Source organism: Babesia bovis, assembly GCF_000165395.2.
Source record: "Babesia bovis T2Bo chromosome 4 map unlocalized Chr4_2, whole genome shotgun sequence".
Classification (NCBI taxonomy): domain Eukaryota; phylum Apicomplexa; class Aconoidasida; order Piroplasmida; family Babesiidae; genus Babesia; species Babesia bovis.
The window spans coordinates 399,655-418,434 of NW_026261572.1; the positions used below are offsets into that span (position 1 = coordinate 399,655).

The 18,780-nt window shown below is 38.2% G+C and overlaps 5 protein-coding genes across 5 annotated transcripts; 3 read left to right on the forward strand and 2 right to left on the reverse strand.

The window, feature by feature from the left end:
• Window positions 1–224: 224 nt before the first annotated feature.
• On the forward strand, window positions 225–4,894 carry BBOV_IV001760 (uncharacterized protein). Its single transcript, XM_001609291.2, has 5 exons — window positions 225–658; window positions 695–1,393; window positions 1,428–1,564; window positions 1,602–2,140; window positions 2,177–4,894. Exons 1-5 carry the CDS (start codon window positions 485–487, stop codon window positions 4,822–4,824), a joined length of 4,197 nt encoding a protein of 1,398 aa, XP_001609341.1. The 5' UTR covers window positions 225–484; the 3' UTR covers window positions 4,825–4,894.
• Window positions 4,895–4,903: 9 nt separating this feature from the next.
• BBOV_IV001770 (NOL1/NOP2/sun family protein) lies at window positions 4,904–6,501 on the reverse strand. Its single transcript, XM_001609292.2, has one exon. The coding sequence runs from the start codon at window positions 6,419–6,421 to the stop codon at window positions 5,084–5,086; it is 1,338 nt and encodes a 445-aa protein (XP_001609342.1). The 5' UTR covers window positions 6,422–6,501; the 3' UTR covers window positions 4,904–5,083.
• A 129-nt stretch (window positions 6,502–6,630) lies between these two features.
• BBOV_IV001780 (Vps51/Vps67 family protein) lies at window positions 6,631–9,702 on the forward strand. Its single transcript, XM_001609293.2, has one exon. The coding sequence runs from the start codon at window positions 6,675–6,677 to the stop codon at window positions 9,579–9,581; it is 2,907 nt and encodes a 968-aa protein (XP_001609343.1). The 5' UTR covers window positions 6,631–6,674; the 3' UTR covers window positions 9,582–9,702.
• Window positions 9,703–9,906: 204 nt separating this feature from the next.
• BBOV_IV001790 (uncharacterized protein) lies at window positions 9,907–12,315 on the reverse strand. The gene has a single exon (XM_001609294.2). The coding sequence runs from the start codon at window positions 12,262–12,264 to the stop codon at window positions 10,021–10,023; it is 2,244 nt and encodes a 747-aa protein (XP_001609344.1). The 5' UTR covers window positions 12,265–12,315; the 3' UTR covers window positions 9,907–10,020.
• A 696-nt stretch (window positions 12,316–13,011) lies between these two features.
• Window positions 13,012–18,142, forward strand: BBOV_IV001800 (Histone deacetylase domain family protein). Its single transcript, XM_051767013.1, has 4 exons — window positions 13,012–16,078; window positions 16,112–16,525; window positions 16,562–16,691; window positions 16,729–18,142. The coding sequence occupies exons 1-4, from the start codon at window positions 13,069–13,071 to the stop codon at window positions 18,104–18,106; spliced, it is 4,932 nt and encodes a 1,643-aa protein (XP_051623051.1). The 5' UTR covers window positions 13,012–13,068; the 3' UTR covers window positions 18,107–18,142.
• The last annotated feature ends 638 nt before the right edge of the window (window positions 18,143–18,780 follow it).

Below are 18,780 nucleotides of genomic sequence, written 5' to 3' on the forward strand. Positions count from 1 at the left end.
CAACGTTCTAGAATCAAAGTAACATAACATGTACAAAGAACACAAACAATATCATATATAGACCTTTTAGATCCAAGTTATAGATCTATGGAGTATTCCGATGTAAATTGTGGGTTACACATTATGGTTACGCGCAAGATAGCCTAGCATTCCATGTGAATACAAAATATTGCTGTCCAAAAAAATTTTAACCAATTATATATCGCACATAATTTTTATAAATCGCTAGAATCCTAACATTGAGTATATTTGCAATAGGAGTCATAACAGTAGGTTAACATGAAGCTGTATGCCTTGAGGGACTCACGTAACACCAATGGAGCATTGTAGCATAAGATAGATGAAATTGCACGCAATGTAAAAGTGATAGGCATGAGATATATTTTAATGGAACAGCTTCTTCATGGAAAGAATTGTGAGATATGATTCCTGGAATATGTGGATGGTATTATATATAGGCATATGATATCTACAATGGTTCAATATGGTTGTGAATCGTTTGTCTAATAAATACCAGAGACCACAATGCTCACCAGAGCAGAGCAGTGCTACTTCTAAATTAGATAAACACAAGGAATTTCAAGAAGATGTAAAGGAAGTGTCCCAGCGTTACGATAAGCATTTTCAAGGGAAAAGACACAAAAATGGACACAAAAAGGTAATTATATAATGAATATATCAAACAGTTCCGCAGAAAGTGTCTGTCGGGACGCAATACCCTAGTGTTGGCATATTAAATGTCAAGAGTAAGCGAGCTAACCTAGAAAGCATATGCCGATATCAAGCGTTTAGAAAGTGGGCTCATTCATATCATGGAAGCGTTTCCAAGACCATTGGTGAGGAAATCGCCAATGCATATTATACCAAATCACGCTATGGTATGACCTTGAAAGCGTTCAGTGCAGCCGTATTACATAAACGCATTGTCGAAGCAAAAAGCAAGGCTGAGGCTTTTGCATTGAGAACTTTATTGACTCGCTGGAAGGAGATTGCAGAAAACAGCGCCCAGACACGATGCGATACTGGCTACGTAACCATATTCTATCAATCCTCACTTGCTTCCCGAGTTTTCAAAGCCTTCAAGCTAAATCTCAATAATAGGAAAAACCAAAACCAGCATTTGCATAGATTTGTGGAACTTTTAGAAAAGACACTCGTTGTTAATGGACTGAATCCACTGAGAGAATTCGCAAACCAACAAAACAAAATGGATTCATGCGAATCCGAAATCGCATCAAATCGTATAATCCACCTCAAAGGAATAGTGTTTAACGTAATACGCTGCACTTATAGATATAGGAAGGCCTCAGATATGCTTGGGACAACATACCGATGCATGCTGTTACGGATAGGATGGGAAAGAATCAATGGACAGCATGTACTAAACGTAGAAGTAAGTTTTACATAATCAACTGCATTTTTAATAGAAGGAAAATTCAATACGTGAAGTAATCTCACGCGATGTTGCATTGAAGGCATTATTCAGCTGGTTCTCAGCAACAAAGGAAAAGCAGGCGTCCGTTTATCGTTCATTCATCCTTAAGTATAAGACATTCTGCGCACTGTAGGTTTAATTGTTTCCATCATATGTGTTCGCCCAGAAAGCGCAATGTTGAACATCAGTCGGACAGCGGCTCAGATTCACCTATTTTCGATGACAACGAACCAGATGTACCGTCGAAGCATCCATCCAAAATTCGCTCTATATTAGCTCACAAACGAGGAATAATAAATTCAACAGGTAGAATCTGCAAAGTTTTACAAAATGGATATAAACGCTTGTTTATTGATGCACTACGAAATAACTCAATAATGGTCGCGAAGGAATTAGAACGTGGGCATTACGCAACCGATGTTAACAATCAGATGCTAGCTAAAAGGGTGTTCCGCTCATGGTTTATATACATTAATATGCGACGCAAAAGGACTGATATGAAAATAATGGCAGATCAAAATTATAAAGCATTTTTACTCTCCATGTCCTATGAACTTATTCGCAAGGCATATATCGCAAGAGTTAAGAGTTTCAATGACGCGCTCTTAAATTTTAAAAAGAATCAGAACGCAAGAGCTTTATGGACACATTTTACAGCATTCCGTACCGCTGTTTCACGAGTAAGCCACTTGAAGCAAAAACAAGGTAAGCTTATATCTACATATGTATCATAGTTTGCAGAGGAAATACAGAATATGTGTTACGCAACAGTAAAGATGTCAGTACTGAATTATATTGAAAGTGTAATGCGGAAAAAACTATCCATCAAACTACAACAAGTTGCGAAACTGGGAAGCGTATATCCTAAGATGGATGAAAATATTTTTTCCACATTAGTATACCATTACCAAAAATTGATGTATTACGATTATCCAGAAAACACCAGTATGTTCAAAGCTTTTAGAAACAAAACATTGATGGAAAACTTGATGATGGTTATCACAAAACCTCTGCGCAGTGAATGCGTCATTTTTATGCATTTTCTATCCGGCAGAAAGACACGAGCTTTTGAGCTAAGCAAAGACTGGGGGCTTTATCATGATGATTTAGTAGTGCAGGTTTGCCGTTTACTGAAACCTGCGGATGTGTCGGAACTTCAATCAACGTACGCAAATCAGGTATACACCATCGTTGAACAAGGTATACCACAACTTAAGCTTGGATATTCAAAGTTACCAAATGGCAACTTCATGGCCCATGAAGTTAACAAGGACAATGACGGATTGCAAGATAGGACCGATGACTTAATTGAGGAACGAGAATATGATAGCGAGAATTCCACTGATGACACGACTGTAGATTCCCATAACGACAAATACTTGGTTCCACCAATGAATGAATCTTACCCGGATATTCCCAAGTGGGCAATAGAACTATTGCAAAAGTTAATGTATGCCACTGTGTTTGGACACGTATCCCTAAAATCGCAACGATTTGTTAACACTGGACGATGTACCGCATTTGAATTGCTATTGTCCGGGATGCCCATATGGCGTTTGATAAATGGTACAATTATCAAGAACCGATGTGCATTGGCATTCAAGTATTGGATGAAGTCATGTACAGAAAGTGCCTTGAAACGTGGACAGTTGATAGAGAAGTATGATGCTATATCACTATGGGCCAATATTGCAAAGCGGAAGAAATGGTTCAGTTTTTGGCTAGAAGTAACCAGAATATCACGTACAAACAGGATTGTAGAAAAACTACAAAAATGCATCCAGTTCGTTACCATACTTAATGACTTCGTCGTTAGGTCATTGAGAATAGTGTTCATGAGAATGCACTTGAAGTGTATTTTAGCAATAGCGGATAAGAAAGAACGTATGCATTATATTCGGATTGTGCCCAAAGCTGTTTCTGTCGCATGTAGAGAGGTCGATGCATTGTCTGAGATCGAAGCAATACGAACATACTTTGTTATTGACACCCAATTCCGCAATTGGAGAATGCACACACAGTGGCACATTGAAGTAACCAGACACGCAGATAAGTTTTACCGAGGGTTGTTCCTCCAGAAGGCATGGGATGCCATTGAAGCAACTTACATAAGACGCAAAAATGAAAAGGAGGCTCTAGCGCTTTCAATGGAGACCGAATTAACCATGTTACGTAAAGATTCGTTAATAGGGTCGTGGCATAAGGCAACACGCTGCAGGCTAGCAGTGATGGCTCTGAAACCCACAAGGGAAGACTTGCTTAGGTCATGCTTCATATATTGGTACTCATATGCGAAGAATGAAGTAAGGCTGGCCAATATATTTGATGTTATACGACAGGAACGCAATGAACATGCTCTATATACTGTATTCACTACTATGCAAATTCTATTAAATAGGTCACGTGCCATTCAAGAATTCCAAAAGCGTATGACTCATACCAGCTCAATGCAGAATAAAGAACATGTATTCACAGGGTGGTACGAGTTTTGTAAACGGATGAAAAACCTACATTCTATTGGCGCTGTGATCAAACAACAACGAGATGGTGTAATCAAGGAACAAATTTTCACCACCATTTATCAAATCACAAAGCTGAAACTCATTAGCGTGCACAACGTAAAAGACAAGACTTTCCGAACTATGATTGTCACGGCATTTAGTTCAAAACTATCTAGGATATTGGACAACTATTGGAATAGGACAAAACAGACGGAGTGCAGGCACTTCTTCGAAATTCAACGTGCGATGAAAAAAGTTGAAATAAATTGCGCTGAAATGATTGTTAACCGAAATGATGTCTACATGGCTTTGGCATCGTTGTCCAAGATTAGACACACTCGTGTATCTATAGGACTAAATGCATTGCAAATAAACGCGGAACTGAATACCAAATTCAAAATAGTACTGCAAAATCATAATCGGATCGTGAAAATGAATCTATTCAGATATTGGAAACGCTGCGCATACTTTGGGAAACGTGCAGCTATGGCAAACCTGCAAAATGCCTCAAGGGTCAATGCGGTACCCATGTCTGCTGAAGACGGAAACGATGAGTCTCAGCCTGTTGACCTAGATCTTTGGAATGAAGATAGAATGGATATTTATTGTTTGCTGTTAACGTGTTTTAAACACTGGCGTAATACAACGCTCATGTTGCCAGACGTTGATGCTAATGGTGTCATCGAGCAATTCCAAAATTATTACAGAATGAAAGAAGGTATAGATCTGCTGAATATACATGTACTAACAAATTTGTGGCGCAGAACGTGTAAAAATCGCATTAAAATATTCAAGGACAGGATGGAAGATAAATGCAAACTCATGGTGTTCCATCATTGGAAAAGTATCGCAAATCACAATGCAGTTTTGAGAACGTATGAAGGATAACACATTGCCGGCAGTTCCATACATGTTAGTCATACACGTTACGTAATATATGGGCACAACTGCTAATATGCGTCTAGTTTTTTTAGCATGATTAAAACCATAACACAACAAATTAATTATTTTTACAATATATCTATAGTATTACTGTTTAAAAGTTGCGATAGTGTAACGTGGTTCGTAAGTCAACAACGATTATTTACCAACTTTAGCAATGTTCGTTTGCCACATAATAGTAATTATCTACTCATGTTGTAGCATGTCACAATTTAGTTATGGCTACCATAAATATACCATCCGTATCAGGCCCTAAAGGATCGAACCTGACACAAACAGGAGAATCCATATTAGAGCAGAGGTGATCATTTGAGGACCTGTCTGGTAAATAAGATTCACGAGAGCATTTCAGAAGACACAATTCAGTAGATACAGCTGGCCAAGGATCCTTTCTATTGCTGCATGGTAAGCAATGTTCACAATATTTTGTAGGCAGCTGCCGGAACTTTAGATCCGCAAACTGGTTAACAACATTGGCCACAAGGATTTCATTTTGTTCTTCATGTAGTGAACAGGTGCTATATATAATCATACCACCAGGACGCAATAGCTTTATTGCATGGATCAGTAGCTCACGTTGATTAGCGATTATATTTTCAGCGTGCTCTAACGTAAATCGTGATTCTAAAGAATCTGCACCCCAATACTTCAAAGTTCGTAATACAGATCGAAGTGACCCTTCATGGGTACACTCCGCATCAATCAAAATGCGATCAAAACGGCCGATCATTGATTCACCGTCAAATTCAACAAAGTCCTGTCCCCTACATTGCTGTAGATGGACGCTAACAGTGTTTGGAACTGACTCCTTTTTCAAAAATGAAGCGCATACGTCCAACCTTCGTTTAATGGTGTCCAAACCTATAATCTTCCATTTGGTCTCGCCGTTATTCAGATTTCTCAAGGCGCTCACCGTGCCTAGAAGCTTGCCTCCAGGGGCACAGCACATGTCTAAGATCCATCTTGTGGAACTGGCATGCATAAGTTCACCCAGTCTTAAAGCATCTACTACAGCTGCGCTAGCAGCATCAAGACCAATAGTACCCTCTGGTATAGAACTGTAGCATTCGTAAAGCTCAACATCACGAAGCCATGATACGATGTTATCCGGTTTAGTTACATGGAATGCAGAACAATCATTGGATACCACACCTTTAGGTGAGTTTTGGTTGCATTGGCTAATCTTTCCACCATTGTCAAATCTTCTGTCAATATGCTCTTCTACATCATCAGTGTGTGTGGATTCCTGTTCTAAACAACCATCTTTGTTGACTTTACCATCAGTTAAAGTTGTATCTGACAATGGTGTATTACTAGACGCCGACTTGCGGTCTGATGTATAGCGATAGTAACGTTTCTTTTGCCCATGCTCTACCTGGTAGAGAGTTTGAGCGTATTTAAGCTCATCTACGCCAATGTGTAATAGCCAGTCTCTAACTTTTGTGGGCAACACTACACATTCATCTTTAAACTCTAAGTTGTTATCAGAAGTGCTGCGTTTAGACCTTTTTGGTTCTGGCTGTTCTACCGGGTTGACGCGCATAGTAGCTATTTCAACATCATAACCCTGTGTTTAGCAAATAGTGTGTGTAAATAATAATTTATATCGATGTATCAACAAACATATTAATGAATGGAATCTTCTTTACCGTATGAGTATATTTTTATCATTAAAACTGGGGACAGAATTTCATAATCTTCCTCCCATACACCTCCTATTTTATGCACATTATCTTTTTTACTACAGAAATGGCATAACTCTAAGGAAAATACAATACATTGAAGGTTTTGGAATAATGGAAAATGAAACTTCAGTATCCGCATTGCTGTCGGCGTACTATGACATTGGAGCTCCCAATGAAGAAACGGCAACATCTAGCCAAAATAGTGCTAACAATGCTGCTAAAGGCATAGTGGAAGAGGATTTTCTAAGTGATGCTGCATTTGGAAATGCAGATTGTAATATTGACACTTGTCTTAACTCAGCGCTGAAGAAATATTCCCTTAACGAACTGAATGGACTTCTAAGAAGGTTGGAGCGAGAAGTCAGACAATATACAGCTGGTAAACAAATACTAATATATGATAACTACGAGTGCCTGTTTACAGCACTAGACACCGTTCACGAAATAAACTGCGATTTGAATGTCGTTCAAAAACGGTTGCAGGCTTTAAAATCATCGCAAATCAAGGCATCTACAATTGATGTGTCATCTAAATATGGATTTCGCCAGAAGCTACGTGGAATTACAGAGATCAATCGTATCTTGAACATATTCAAAGCATTATCATGCATTGTCACATCTCTCAAGCATGAATCGCAACCACCTTTGGACAAAGATATTATGCAGTATTTAACAGTAAAGACTGAAACAATCGCAAAGGTATATAGTATACTTAAAGCTATTACTTCGCGTGTGGGTAGCAAAATATCCAGGTTAAATCTTTTCAACACCATCGGTAAAGTTAATGTACGTCTCATAATCCAAGTTGTAGAAGAAACATATAAAGCCGTCAAAAGGGAGTGCTTTACTAACGATTCACTTTTGAAAATATGCAATAATCTAGCAACTGTCGGTTTAAACATTACGCAAGTATGGGAATTATATTGGTCAAACAAATCCTTTTCTACAAGCAAACATATTACTAGTCTCTATAGTAAGGCAATCGATGCTAATGCGAGCATACATAGTCTTTCTAGCGAGCTTGAAATATGTCTTGATCATATATTGGAGGCTGTAAATTCAGACGGATATCATTTACTGGCCAAACACAAGGAAGACTATGATGGAGTCATAGCAAACGTGGACATTGCTACATACCAACCCCCAAGCATAACTTGTCTATTTTGTTGTGATGATGGATGTGATTTGACAATCGTAGGAGATATACCCATGTGGACTGATTCGAGTACGAAGGATACAGAAGCACATAAATCAATCGGTCATGTGGATTCGAATTTCTACATAAAAACCACCAGTGAAATGGATTGTAGTTGTCAAAAAGGTCATATATCGCAACAATACGTTACCATATATGTCCAATTGGCGTTCGCAGCTTTTAAAGGTCGCATTATAGGCAAAAATGCGAAACTATCCTGCAAAGAAGTTGTCTATCTACTTAACAACGCATTAGAAATGGTGAAAGGAATTCCACAAGACAACGAATGCTTAATAAGGGTAAAGAATATAAGTTTTGGATGGATTTTATCAATAGTGCTCCTCTATGTGCAGAAATCATTTCATCCTATGTACGATGCATTGGCATCTACGTTGATGTATAACGCAGAGAAGTTGAAACAGAAAGGTGCTTTTTCAGAGATACATTGCATGGTAGAAGATCTGTTAAAAGATGAATTGACTTATCTTATAAGGTTTGTGGACGACCTGGAGAATGTTATGCAAACTGAGCTAAAACCATTTTTTATGTCACATGTTGCATACTGCATTTTATGTCTTAAAAAGGTATTTAGCATAGGGGCTAATGTTTTAATATCGCTTTACGAGGAACACAACGATTGTGATGGATGCATGGACTCGATTCTACAGATGTTGGCTCTTCGATCCCATACTGAATTTTCCCGAGATAATTTCATTAACAACCATAATCCAAAATCAAACCGTGATGTGCAAACAAATGAAAATGATGCGTTTAATCTTGTTGGTGGTCCAGATGATGATGCCGATTTTGATTCTATTAGAAAGTCTATTTCACTGGAGTATTATTTGATGAAGGTCCTGAAAGCCAAATTGGCCAATCTACTAACTAGAGGAAACAGTTTACGGAATCAGTTAACGTTGATCGTGTCTATAGTTTTGGGTTTTAACACTACATTCGATCGCATAACAACCGTGGTAGAAAGTCGGCTTGGCTCATCTGTCAGCAGCGTTATTAAAAGTGGGAACGTTGTGTCAAAAGTTTCCCTTCCTTCGGAATTCTACTTCTCGTTCAAATTGGAAATTGAAAAAAGTTCATATTTGGGGAATTTGATGGATGGATTTGAAGAGACACCCTATGTTGACGCATTGTTGAAAGAGGCATCGGTTCACCTCAGCGCTATCTCCCATGAGATATACAAATTTAACAAACTTCAAACCACTAAGGGTTTATTTCCTTTAATATTTAAAGATGGAGATGCTCTGGCAAAGAAATGTAAACTTATTTCCACAAACACTTCAGTTTCTTTTTCGACGCCACAGAGTGTCTTGAGGATACTTGTATACGTCATGAAATCATGCATTAAGGATGCCAATATGTTGGTTAGTTGCGCAATGGATGTTCTTGAAACGAGGTCGAGTGTGGACGATGGCATTCTTAACTCATTTATGGGTTTGTTATATGAGTTGATTGAGTTCCTTAATGTTGTAGCTGATCCAGCACTTAGCACCGAGACTTCATATTCTCATGTGGCTGAGGTCAATCGAAAATTGAAGAACATTGTTGTGAAAAATGATATAGGTGTACTCTGTATACTTAATGATTTGAGTTTCGTCCCAACAAAGGATATTTGCCTGAAAATGTTCGCTATTCATATCGCTCAAAACATTTCTAAAGTGCGAAAAATGCACGTACTTAATACAGAAATCTTTAAGCAATTTGTTTCACGCATTGAAAAGCAGCTGCTAATGGGCTTTAAAAACAGTGGAGATGCAAAACAAATGAGACATGCTTTTGATCAAATCATTGGTACTGCTGTGTTATAATTATGTCATATAACATCGGAATTGATGTGCATTATCAGTTACAAGACATACACCATATTTTTTGTAAAATAGTTCTCTTACGAATGAACGTTGATACACCGTAATATACAACTACATTGGATAAAAGACAATTCATATTTTCTACTTAATGTAATAAACACAAATTATTCCTGTTTATTGATCTACACTTTGTAATATTAACAACTCTAAATAAGCACAACAAATCAATTTATTCGTTCTTTTTTATCAATATTCAACAGGAAAATTAAATTCAATGTCAAGGATCATGTGCTATTAAATTGACTGCATATGTCATCGGTTATTAGTACGTACCTAAGAAGATTGTTAAATGAAATGTCATGGGCAGCTCATAACGCACTATGTAAATAATTATACATCAATTATGTCATCAGTTCCCACGTCAGAGTTTTGGTAAAATCTATAAAGATGACCACGTAAATTTGACATCTTCTGTAGAATGGTTCTCAGAGTTGCCATCCTTAACTGTATTTAGAAGTTGTTTCAATACGACGACCCACTTTTGGTCGAGGTGTATTGGTAAAGATGAACGTGGCGATGTGATTTGTATCATGCCGTCACTGCGATTATCCAATATACGGTTAATCATCTGCATCCATGTGTCAGTGGACATTGAATCTCTAGCACTAATACAAGGGATGTGATCCGCTATAGTTTCCTGGTTAGTTCCTTTCGATAGTACATCATTGCAATAGATCGCAGTTTCAGAATGTGATTTACGCAATGGCAGAGTTTCCGATTTTTCATGAGCCTCGATGTCGTTAGAAAGTTTATTCGGGTCCGATCCTACACTTACATCCACCACAGACATAACACTACCTAGATCCATACTCTTTAACAAATCTGGCAGGTTCATATCATTTGGTGAATGGAGGTCAACCGGGTGTAAAATACGTAATAAAAAGGAAATTGAATCGATTGAATTCAAAGATAGCTTTGAAAATGGAAGCATCATGTTCTTAATGTAAGCTACATCATTAGATCTTTCACTTGGGATTGTAACTGAGAAAGCAATGGAATCATCACATTTTGGCTTGATACATACGTTTTCGATGCTGATTTGGAAATCCGGTGTAGATATTATATCAGAGATATTTGCAAAGGTGCAATCAAATAGCTGAGATGCAGATTCTAACAATGCCGCATCTCTTGTACCACAATCTTTATAGCCAATCGTAAAACGGCAAAATGTTGGTTTCGAATCATCCACATTAACATCAGAATATTTCTTTGCCCTCAGAATTATCTCTTTTTTCACTGGCACCGGTTCAATAATACTTTGTACATTGTCTATTTGTGGATCCCCTACAACTTCAGGCGCATTTTCTTCGTTTCCACCAAACATGCTCTGCCACATTTCTGCCAGGAAACCAGGTTTATTCTCCTCTTCCTCCACATCTGATTTCGTCACCCTCTCTTGTTGACTTACAACATCAACGGGGGCATTATCGGCAGCTTCGTTGGTCTTCGTTAAAACTCTTGATGATTGAGGGTTTAGAATCTTTACGTTATCTTTTTTCTGTAATAATTCTGTAGTAGGTGGTTTTTTCCACGTTTCAGGGGCTTGCCAGCAATTAGGGTCACCTGATAGGTTATTTATGTCCAACACAGAAATTTTATATTTCGGATCTGATGATACATATATAGTACTTTGCAAAACCTCACGTTCCCTACGTTGGGGGAGCCCATTCAATGAAACTGGGAATGAGTGAGGCATAACACGTATATCGTCGCCCATGTATTGCTTCCGTTTTTCTGTTGTTTTCTCAACCGCGTAATCGTTAATGCCACTTAGATTATCTTGATTTATATTCCTGTTTATTGAAGCATTGGCGTGTTTTACACTGCGATTTAATGAAACAGCAGGCATGATATCAAAATGTGTCGTTCTAGCAGAGTTCTCAGAAATATGATTTGTGGGCATTGGACAATGCTCAGTAGATGGTATCCATCTCACATTACGAGCGTCTACATCGAAAAATACGAAGGCGTCAGATATTTCTTTACGTGAGTGGATATTCCTGTTACAAAAGTCACCAGACAATTGCAAACTTATGCGATTTCCATATAGATCTATAGATCGAAGGATTCTACTACCATGCCCAACATATACCACCTTCCCAGAATTTACAATTGCAACTCCGATGGATATCTTGAATATTTGAGACTCTAATAGCTTGTCTGGTGAATGACATTGCGCTGTTGTTTCAACAACAGAACTATCTAATTGGGGATTTGTTCGATGAACAGTTTCATTTTCCTTGGAGAAAACTCGCCTTTTCAAAAACAATGGCAAACTCTCTGTATAATTTAACAAAAACGATATATAAGTACCCCCTTTGTCTATGCAATGGGTCACAATAGGCTGCGTTTCACTTTTACAACATAGTTGCCAATCTTCTGGATTCTTGTTATCCTTGCACAAAATCTTTAATGAGAAGGTTACCAATGAAGCATTGGGGAAACATGTGCTCTCAATTGACGATGCATCATCGTGAATATTATCGGTTGCGACGTCAACGGGTTCTGGCGCTGCACAAATGGCTCCATTCCCTTTTCTCAAAGATAAAGCACTGAATGATATACGGAACGATGCAGAGCTGTGATGATTTTTTTCCTGGATCCCACAGTCTTCCGTAACCATGGTGAAGGTGTGTTCATCAGGTTACAACCATAATGTAAGGTATAAAAATATAACATGTTGATAATAGACCATGCCGTACATAAATGATGAAAGTGTACTTCCTCATAACTTTTCGTTATCTCAACTCAGGCTTCCATGGTATGTACTATAAGCAAGTAAAAGTCATATTTAACACAGATAACTCAAATAAAACACATGGTACAACTCATCGGTTTTACAAAGTCAATTGTGAAACAACATCAATAGGACAGCCCTTGTTATACCCTAACAAGAATCTTGCATATATAAGTCTTGATGTCAGCGATCCTAATATGTCAAAATCAAACACATAAACAATATAGACATCTACACATCGATCCTTAAAATATGATTCTATAACTCCAAACAAATAGAAAATGAAGTTTGTCTATTTCCAAGTAAAGAATTCCTCGCGAATATCTATGATTCAACGCCGAGAATATATTTGCTTGTTAGTCACATTACTTTTATCGGATAAAATAAATAGAATCGTCGAACACATCAAGCTAGATAAAAAGAAACCGACCATGTTGAGTAAATTATACTCAATGCATTGTGACAGCGGCATCAAGTGTTCCAGATGCCTTCCGTTCAAGCATTTGGGTTTTATCTATGTATTTACACCATTGTACCGTGTCATTATAATATATGTGTATAAGATTTTTACGGTTTTCAACCCTTAATTTCCCCATACCCTGCATAGGAGTTGGAAGTCATCATCATTTGGAGTTAATGGAATGGAGTAACTAATTGCAAGTATTTGTAAACAACTTATTTAATGTAAAAATGGATATCGATCATTTCGTCAACAGTATACTTTCATTTGATGGAGCAACAGATCCTGTTTCAGTATTCGATTCAGAAGTACTTAATGTCACCACGCAAAAGCGCAAAACGACTGCAATACATAATTGTATTTTAAAGCGCGACTATTCGGGTTTGAAACGAATACTAGCATCAAAAAAGAGGGAATGTATTAATGACTGTGATCATTATGGACGTACACCCTTCCATATTGCCCTGCAATTGGCTGATCCCAAAGCTCTGTATCTATTGTTATACTACCCGTTACTTCATTCTTCCAAGTTATTTGCTGTGCAGAATTTGGATTCAATTTTGGAACAGTCTATGGCTGGGCAAAGTCAGCTCACGAGTATTGATGTAATCTACGATTGTAATATTGAAGATACAGAAATTTGTTCCGGTGTACAATGTTATGCATCATCAGGGAATCACCAGAGTGATATGGCATCTAATGATTTTGAGGCTAATGAATATGATATCTTTGTGTCCACTGGAAACAGTACAACCGCTGAAACCACAAGCGAAGCAGAATGTCTAAAAACAAAGAAAAGGCTGAGATCGTATAATTTGGCCCCGTATTTGTTGAGACATTGGGAGAAGCACCCCAAATCATACCTACAGTCAGCTGTCGGAGTTACTAATGAAACGTATATACACGGTTGCGCTATAAAAGAAGTGGAAGCATTCTACGATGAACACTTCAGATATTTGATCGGTAAATCTCATCAATTTGAAAAGGTTGTAAGAAACTACTCTTCAAAATATGCCAAGCTCTATGCCAACCATCCAATAAATCATTCGCATGTAGTGAAATTGTTAACAAGTTTGCAAAACAATCTCTACACTAAAGTCAATATTCTTAAGGGTTTTGGCAAGAGTTGTCGGCCAATTTCTATTACAACATGTATTGGCAATAAGGCAGATGAAACTTGTATGTCTGGACTACAATCATCCAGCATAACTGAAGAGGATAAGCAAATGCCAAACTCGGTGGAACATATTCATGAGGTTGATGTTCCCAATATCACCCCCACCGATAACTCGGAAAGGAGGGCAAGTTTCCGCAAACTTTGGGCTGATCTTGACAGGAAGAATGCTCTTCACATCCCCATTTCCACATGTGATGTAGAAGCCACATTTGACAAAACCCCACCAATACATTTGCTCTTCTCCAATCTCTATATAGAGGGTTATAGGGCAAATATATACAAATGCTTCCGCATATTGTCGGAATATTTCAACGCCTTTAGCGTTGTTGAGGGTAGTACCCATTATCAGGTAAACGCTGCTGAGCATGATGGCATCAGCATAAGGTTGGGTACATCGCAAGGGAGCAATGATAGCGTTTGCTCTATAGTTAATTCTTCACCCATTTCGCCCGTCATTCCTGACCTCCCAGTGGATAATGGCTCCACAACGCATAGTTCTACATTGTGTCCTGACTCACATAAATCAGAACACAATGCATGTCATCTTTCAAAGCAGCCTTGTGACAACTCTACCCTGAAAAGACCAAAAAAGAATGTTTTCGAATATTCAACACCGGATTCATTCGTTGTTGGTCGTAATATGAACGTCGAAAACGATTGTTCAACTAATAGACAGCACCAAGCCATGGATGTTATGACGTGCATAGATCAAAGTGGTAATTCCTTATCGGACCGCACTGAAACTACTGTAACATCGTTTACTGGATCCAATGAGACCCATGTAGATGAATGTGCCAATATTCCGAAATATCAGCCAAATTGTGATGTAGATGATCGCACATTAAGTGACAAAAACGTGTTTGCTACTAATGCAAACCGGTTGAATCCGTCTTACACTATTACCAAAACAGTTTGTTCGGATGTGGAAACCATGGGGAATAGTACCAAATTGCGTGGTATAGGTGCTTTCGGTGATGTAAAAGGTCTACCGTCGAAAAATAAAGTGCATTCATCGTCTGAAGATATATCCACGAATAGCAGTGATCCCTCTATATGTCAATTTGATCAAAAGGTTCAACTTCTCAGCGACACTATAGTAGCTTCCTCTAAATGGCTAAAACCTACCATCCATTGGAACCGTTTTATAAATAGCCGTGATTATACGCGATCAAACATATTACACAAAGTATGTCAAATTAAAAATGCAGAACTAATACGTTGGATCCTTGAATGCGGTTGTAATCCATTAGTTGTTAATGAGGCAGGAGATTTGCCCCTTCACCTGGCGGTAGAAACAAAAGATCCCATTTGCACTTTGACCATCTTTCATGCTACTATGAGTGGATTATTCTACCATATGCTGGGAAGCAGTGATTCGAACCAACAACATATGGATGATGGTGTTCAACCACATGTAGATAACTCGGCCTATGAAAAATATATGTCAGCGCTTAGATTAAATCGAGATAAGATTGTAGCGGATTTGAGTGTTGTTGGCCATGCAACTATGCCATCATTGGGTGCAGCTGATAGTCTTTCCTTCATAGAAGAAATGGTTTTCCTGTTGGAGCAATTGACATATAGAGCCATTAAAGTTAGCGCTTGGGATGTCCTTGTTGCTATGTATACGTATAATGAGGTTTTATCAGCTCATTTGATGACAAATCCGCATTATATGCATAGGTTCATCAATATGTCAGTACATGTAGGCAATTCGACCCAATTTATGACAACAATGAATTATATGACAACCAGGGTTTTACATGTCGATCCGGCCGATGTATATCGCTCTATTAAATATTTGGATGAAATCAGAAATGAAATATGCTGCAGTAATGAAGCCCTAAATCAGAATATATTTAACATTTCAACAGCGATGGACAAAGATCTGAAGAGTCGCCTGGATTGTTTGAATGAAACCTTGGCGTCTGACTGCAACAGCAAATATCGTGGTAAAGTCAAGTCATCCCGCCATTCGGTTTGTATACCTCATCGGGAAGGTACAAAACAACTGAAGTGGGACAAAGTGGAAGAAACGTGCGAAAGTTTACAGGGCAGCAGATGTAGGTTGTGCATGCGTCGTTCATATGTTTCAGTTTATAAATCTGCATCTGTGGAACATCCTAATAAGCAGACATGGATAATAACCCACCCAACTTGCCTGCATCATTTAGCTCTTCCCGAACCCACTGATGCGCCTAACCGGCGACACAGATTAATTATGTCATTTCCCGAGAACCCTACAAGATTGGAAGTTATAGTATCAAACGAAAATGCTATTCTACGTAGTGACACTCTTGAAAATGTCAAGATATTGAGAAGCCCACCCCCTGCAACTTTAGCTGATGTTTTAAGAGTGCATCACTGGAGTTATATCGAATCTCTGCTGCAAAAAGTGCAGACAGCACAAAGTAAATGGGAGCAAAATCCTTATTGGCCAGTGTTGGCTGATCAAGATACCCCAACTACGCCTCATTCGTGGAATTCTGCTCTATATGCTGCCGGTTCAGGTAAATTAGTACATGTGCCATCCATATAGTATGCAGTGATTGCGGCAGTCGATGCCGTTTGTAAAGGGCAGTGCAGGAATGTGTTCTGTGCTGTTAGGCCACCAGGTCACCATTTGGGAACTTGGGGTGCTGCCCAATCTAAAGGTTTTGAGGATGAAGACTTTGCGTAAGTAATATTTAATAGATTAATACCATATTTGTAGGGCTGGTTCACAAGGGTTTTGTTTGATAAATAACGTCGCAGTCGGTGCAGCATATGCCAAATATATGTATGCAAAAGAAGGAATCCGCAGGATAGCCATAGTAGATTTTGATATCCACCATGGGAATGGCACCCATCAGATTGTTTCCAATATTGGTCCGCGCACTTTTAAAACCATAGCACATCATAGTGCAGATGATCCAAATACTAGAATATTAGTGAATAGACTCCCAGCATGGTTTGGCTGGAGGGATACCCACGATAAAGAGGAGGTTTTCTTCTCATCTATACATGCTTATGATGGCGTATTTTATCCTGGTACCGGTGAAACCTGTTCGCGGTATGAGCCATCAGAGCCGCGAATCATCAATGTTGGGATTCCTCAGGGCACGACCTCCGAAAATTTTAGAATATTGTTTGAAACACGAATTTTGCCATATTTGTTGCATTTTGACCCTGATCTCATATTCATATCGGCAGGATTTGACGGTCACTATCGTGATTCTGTATCTTCTGGATTCGTGAGCTATAAAGAAAAGGACTTTTATTGGGCAACTGAACGTTTGGTTGCAGTAGCCAATACTGTATGCAATGGTAGAGTAATTAGCGTCTTAGAAGGAGGATATAACACACGTTTAGACACTCTATCTCCTTTTGCTAAATCTGTATTCGAGCATGTAAAGGCTCTTAGCAATACTAGCGATGATTACAAATATCCATTTATCCATCCATATGGTACAACCGATCTCTTGCTTGTAAATTTGATCCTTCGCAACCACCATCTATTCGCCGATAGCTTGTCACGTAACGTTTCTGATGGCGGTGGTGTTTCTGTGCCTATTCAAAGTATATTAAAGATGTACCAAACCGTTGAGACGCTTCTTAGGAGGGTTTATCGCATAGAAGGATTTGGATGCTTTAACCGCCCAACCAGCACCTCATCAATGTCTATGACGAAGTTGAGTGCTAAAGCAATTTCCAATATAGGCAATGGATATTTTGGTTTGTATACAAAGCACTTTGATTCTATGTTTGCCATAGATTACAACGGTAACAAAGGCAGGCCACTACCTCCTGCTAACGAATCTACCATTTCCACTCACAATATAATGAAGTTTGACCAATTATTGCTTGAAGTGTACGATAATGAAGCGTTAGAGGTTTCCCCAGATCAAAATTCTAGTCTGACCGACCTTGAATATGCAGCGATAAAATTGCAAAATAATGATGAAGCAAAGGAAATATTAATGTCCGATGAGTGGGTTCTGAAAATTAAGGCCGAATCATTGGATCGATACATAACCATTGCTGCTCTTCTTCTCTCTTACTTCCGACGGTTCAGTAGTGAAGTTGATTGGAGATGCAACGTACATTGTTGAATGAAATATCAGCCAATGTATGTTAATAATTGTTATGTTTTTGTGAATAAACCCATTGGTAAATAATATGTTAATATATAATGTAATTAAATTTATACTGTAGTGCTGTTTGTATGGCTATCCGAATTATCATCATGAAAATATGGGAATGGGTCTTTTATGTGTCATTAATCAACTTAAAGTATGCGTATTATGTTTCATCAACCATCGTAAGTATTGATTATTACCTGATAAGATCCAATGATCCACCATAGTTTTCCAGAAGGTGCCTGATATGTGACTATATTTTACTCACTGATGCAATTCGCCACTCTACTGTACAATGTATGAACATATTGTTGTTATACATGTCCTCAGGCCAAGAATGAAAGCCATAATGGCAATATGATATACAAAATTCTTATGGTGTAGTTCTACTTTAAGGAGATGTGAAAGATAACATGTATCTAATATTACGTATAGAAAGAAAATAGCCATATAATATGTGTTATTCAAATCTAAAATACATACAACAAGACTATATAGCAATTAGATTCACTAAAATTTAGATTGTTGTTGACCCATATTGAAACACATAATGATAAAGAACCGCTATATTCAACAAAATAACATTATGCTTATCTATAACTACACAATCGATAAATGTAACAGTCTACATTAGTTTACATCAATAG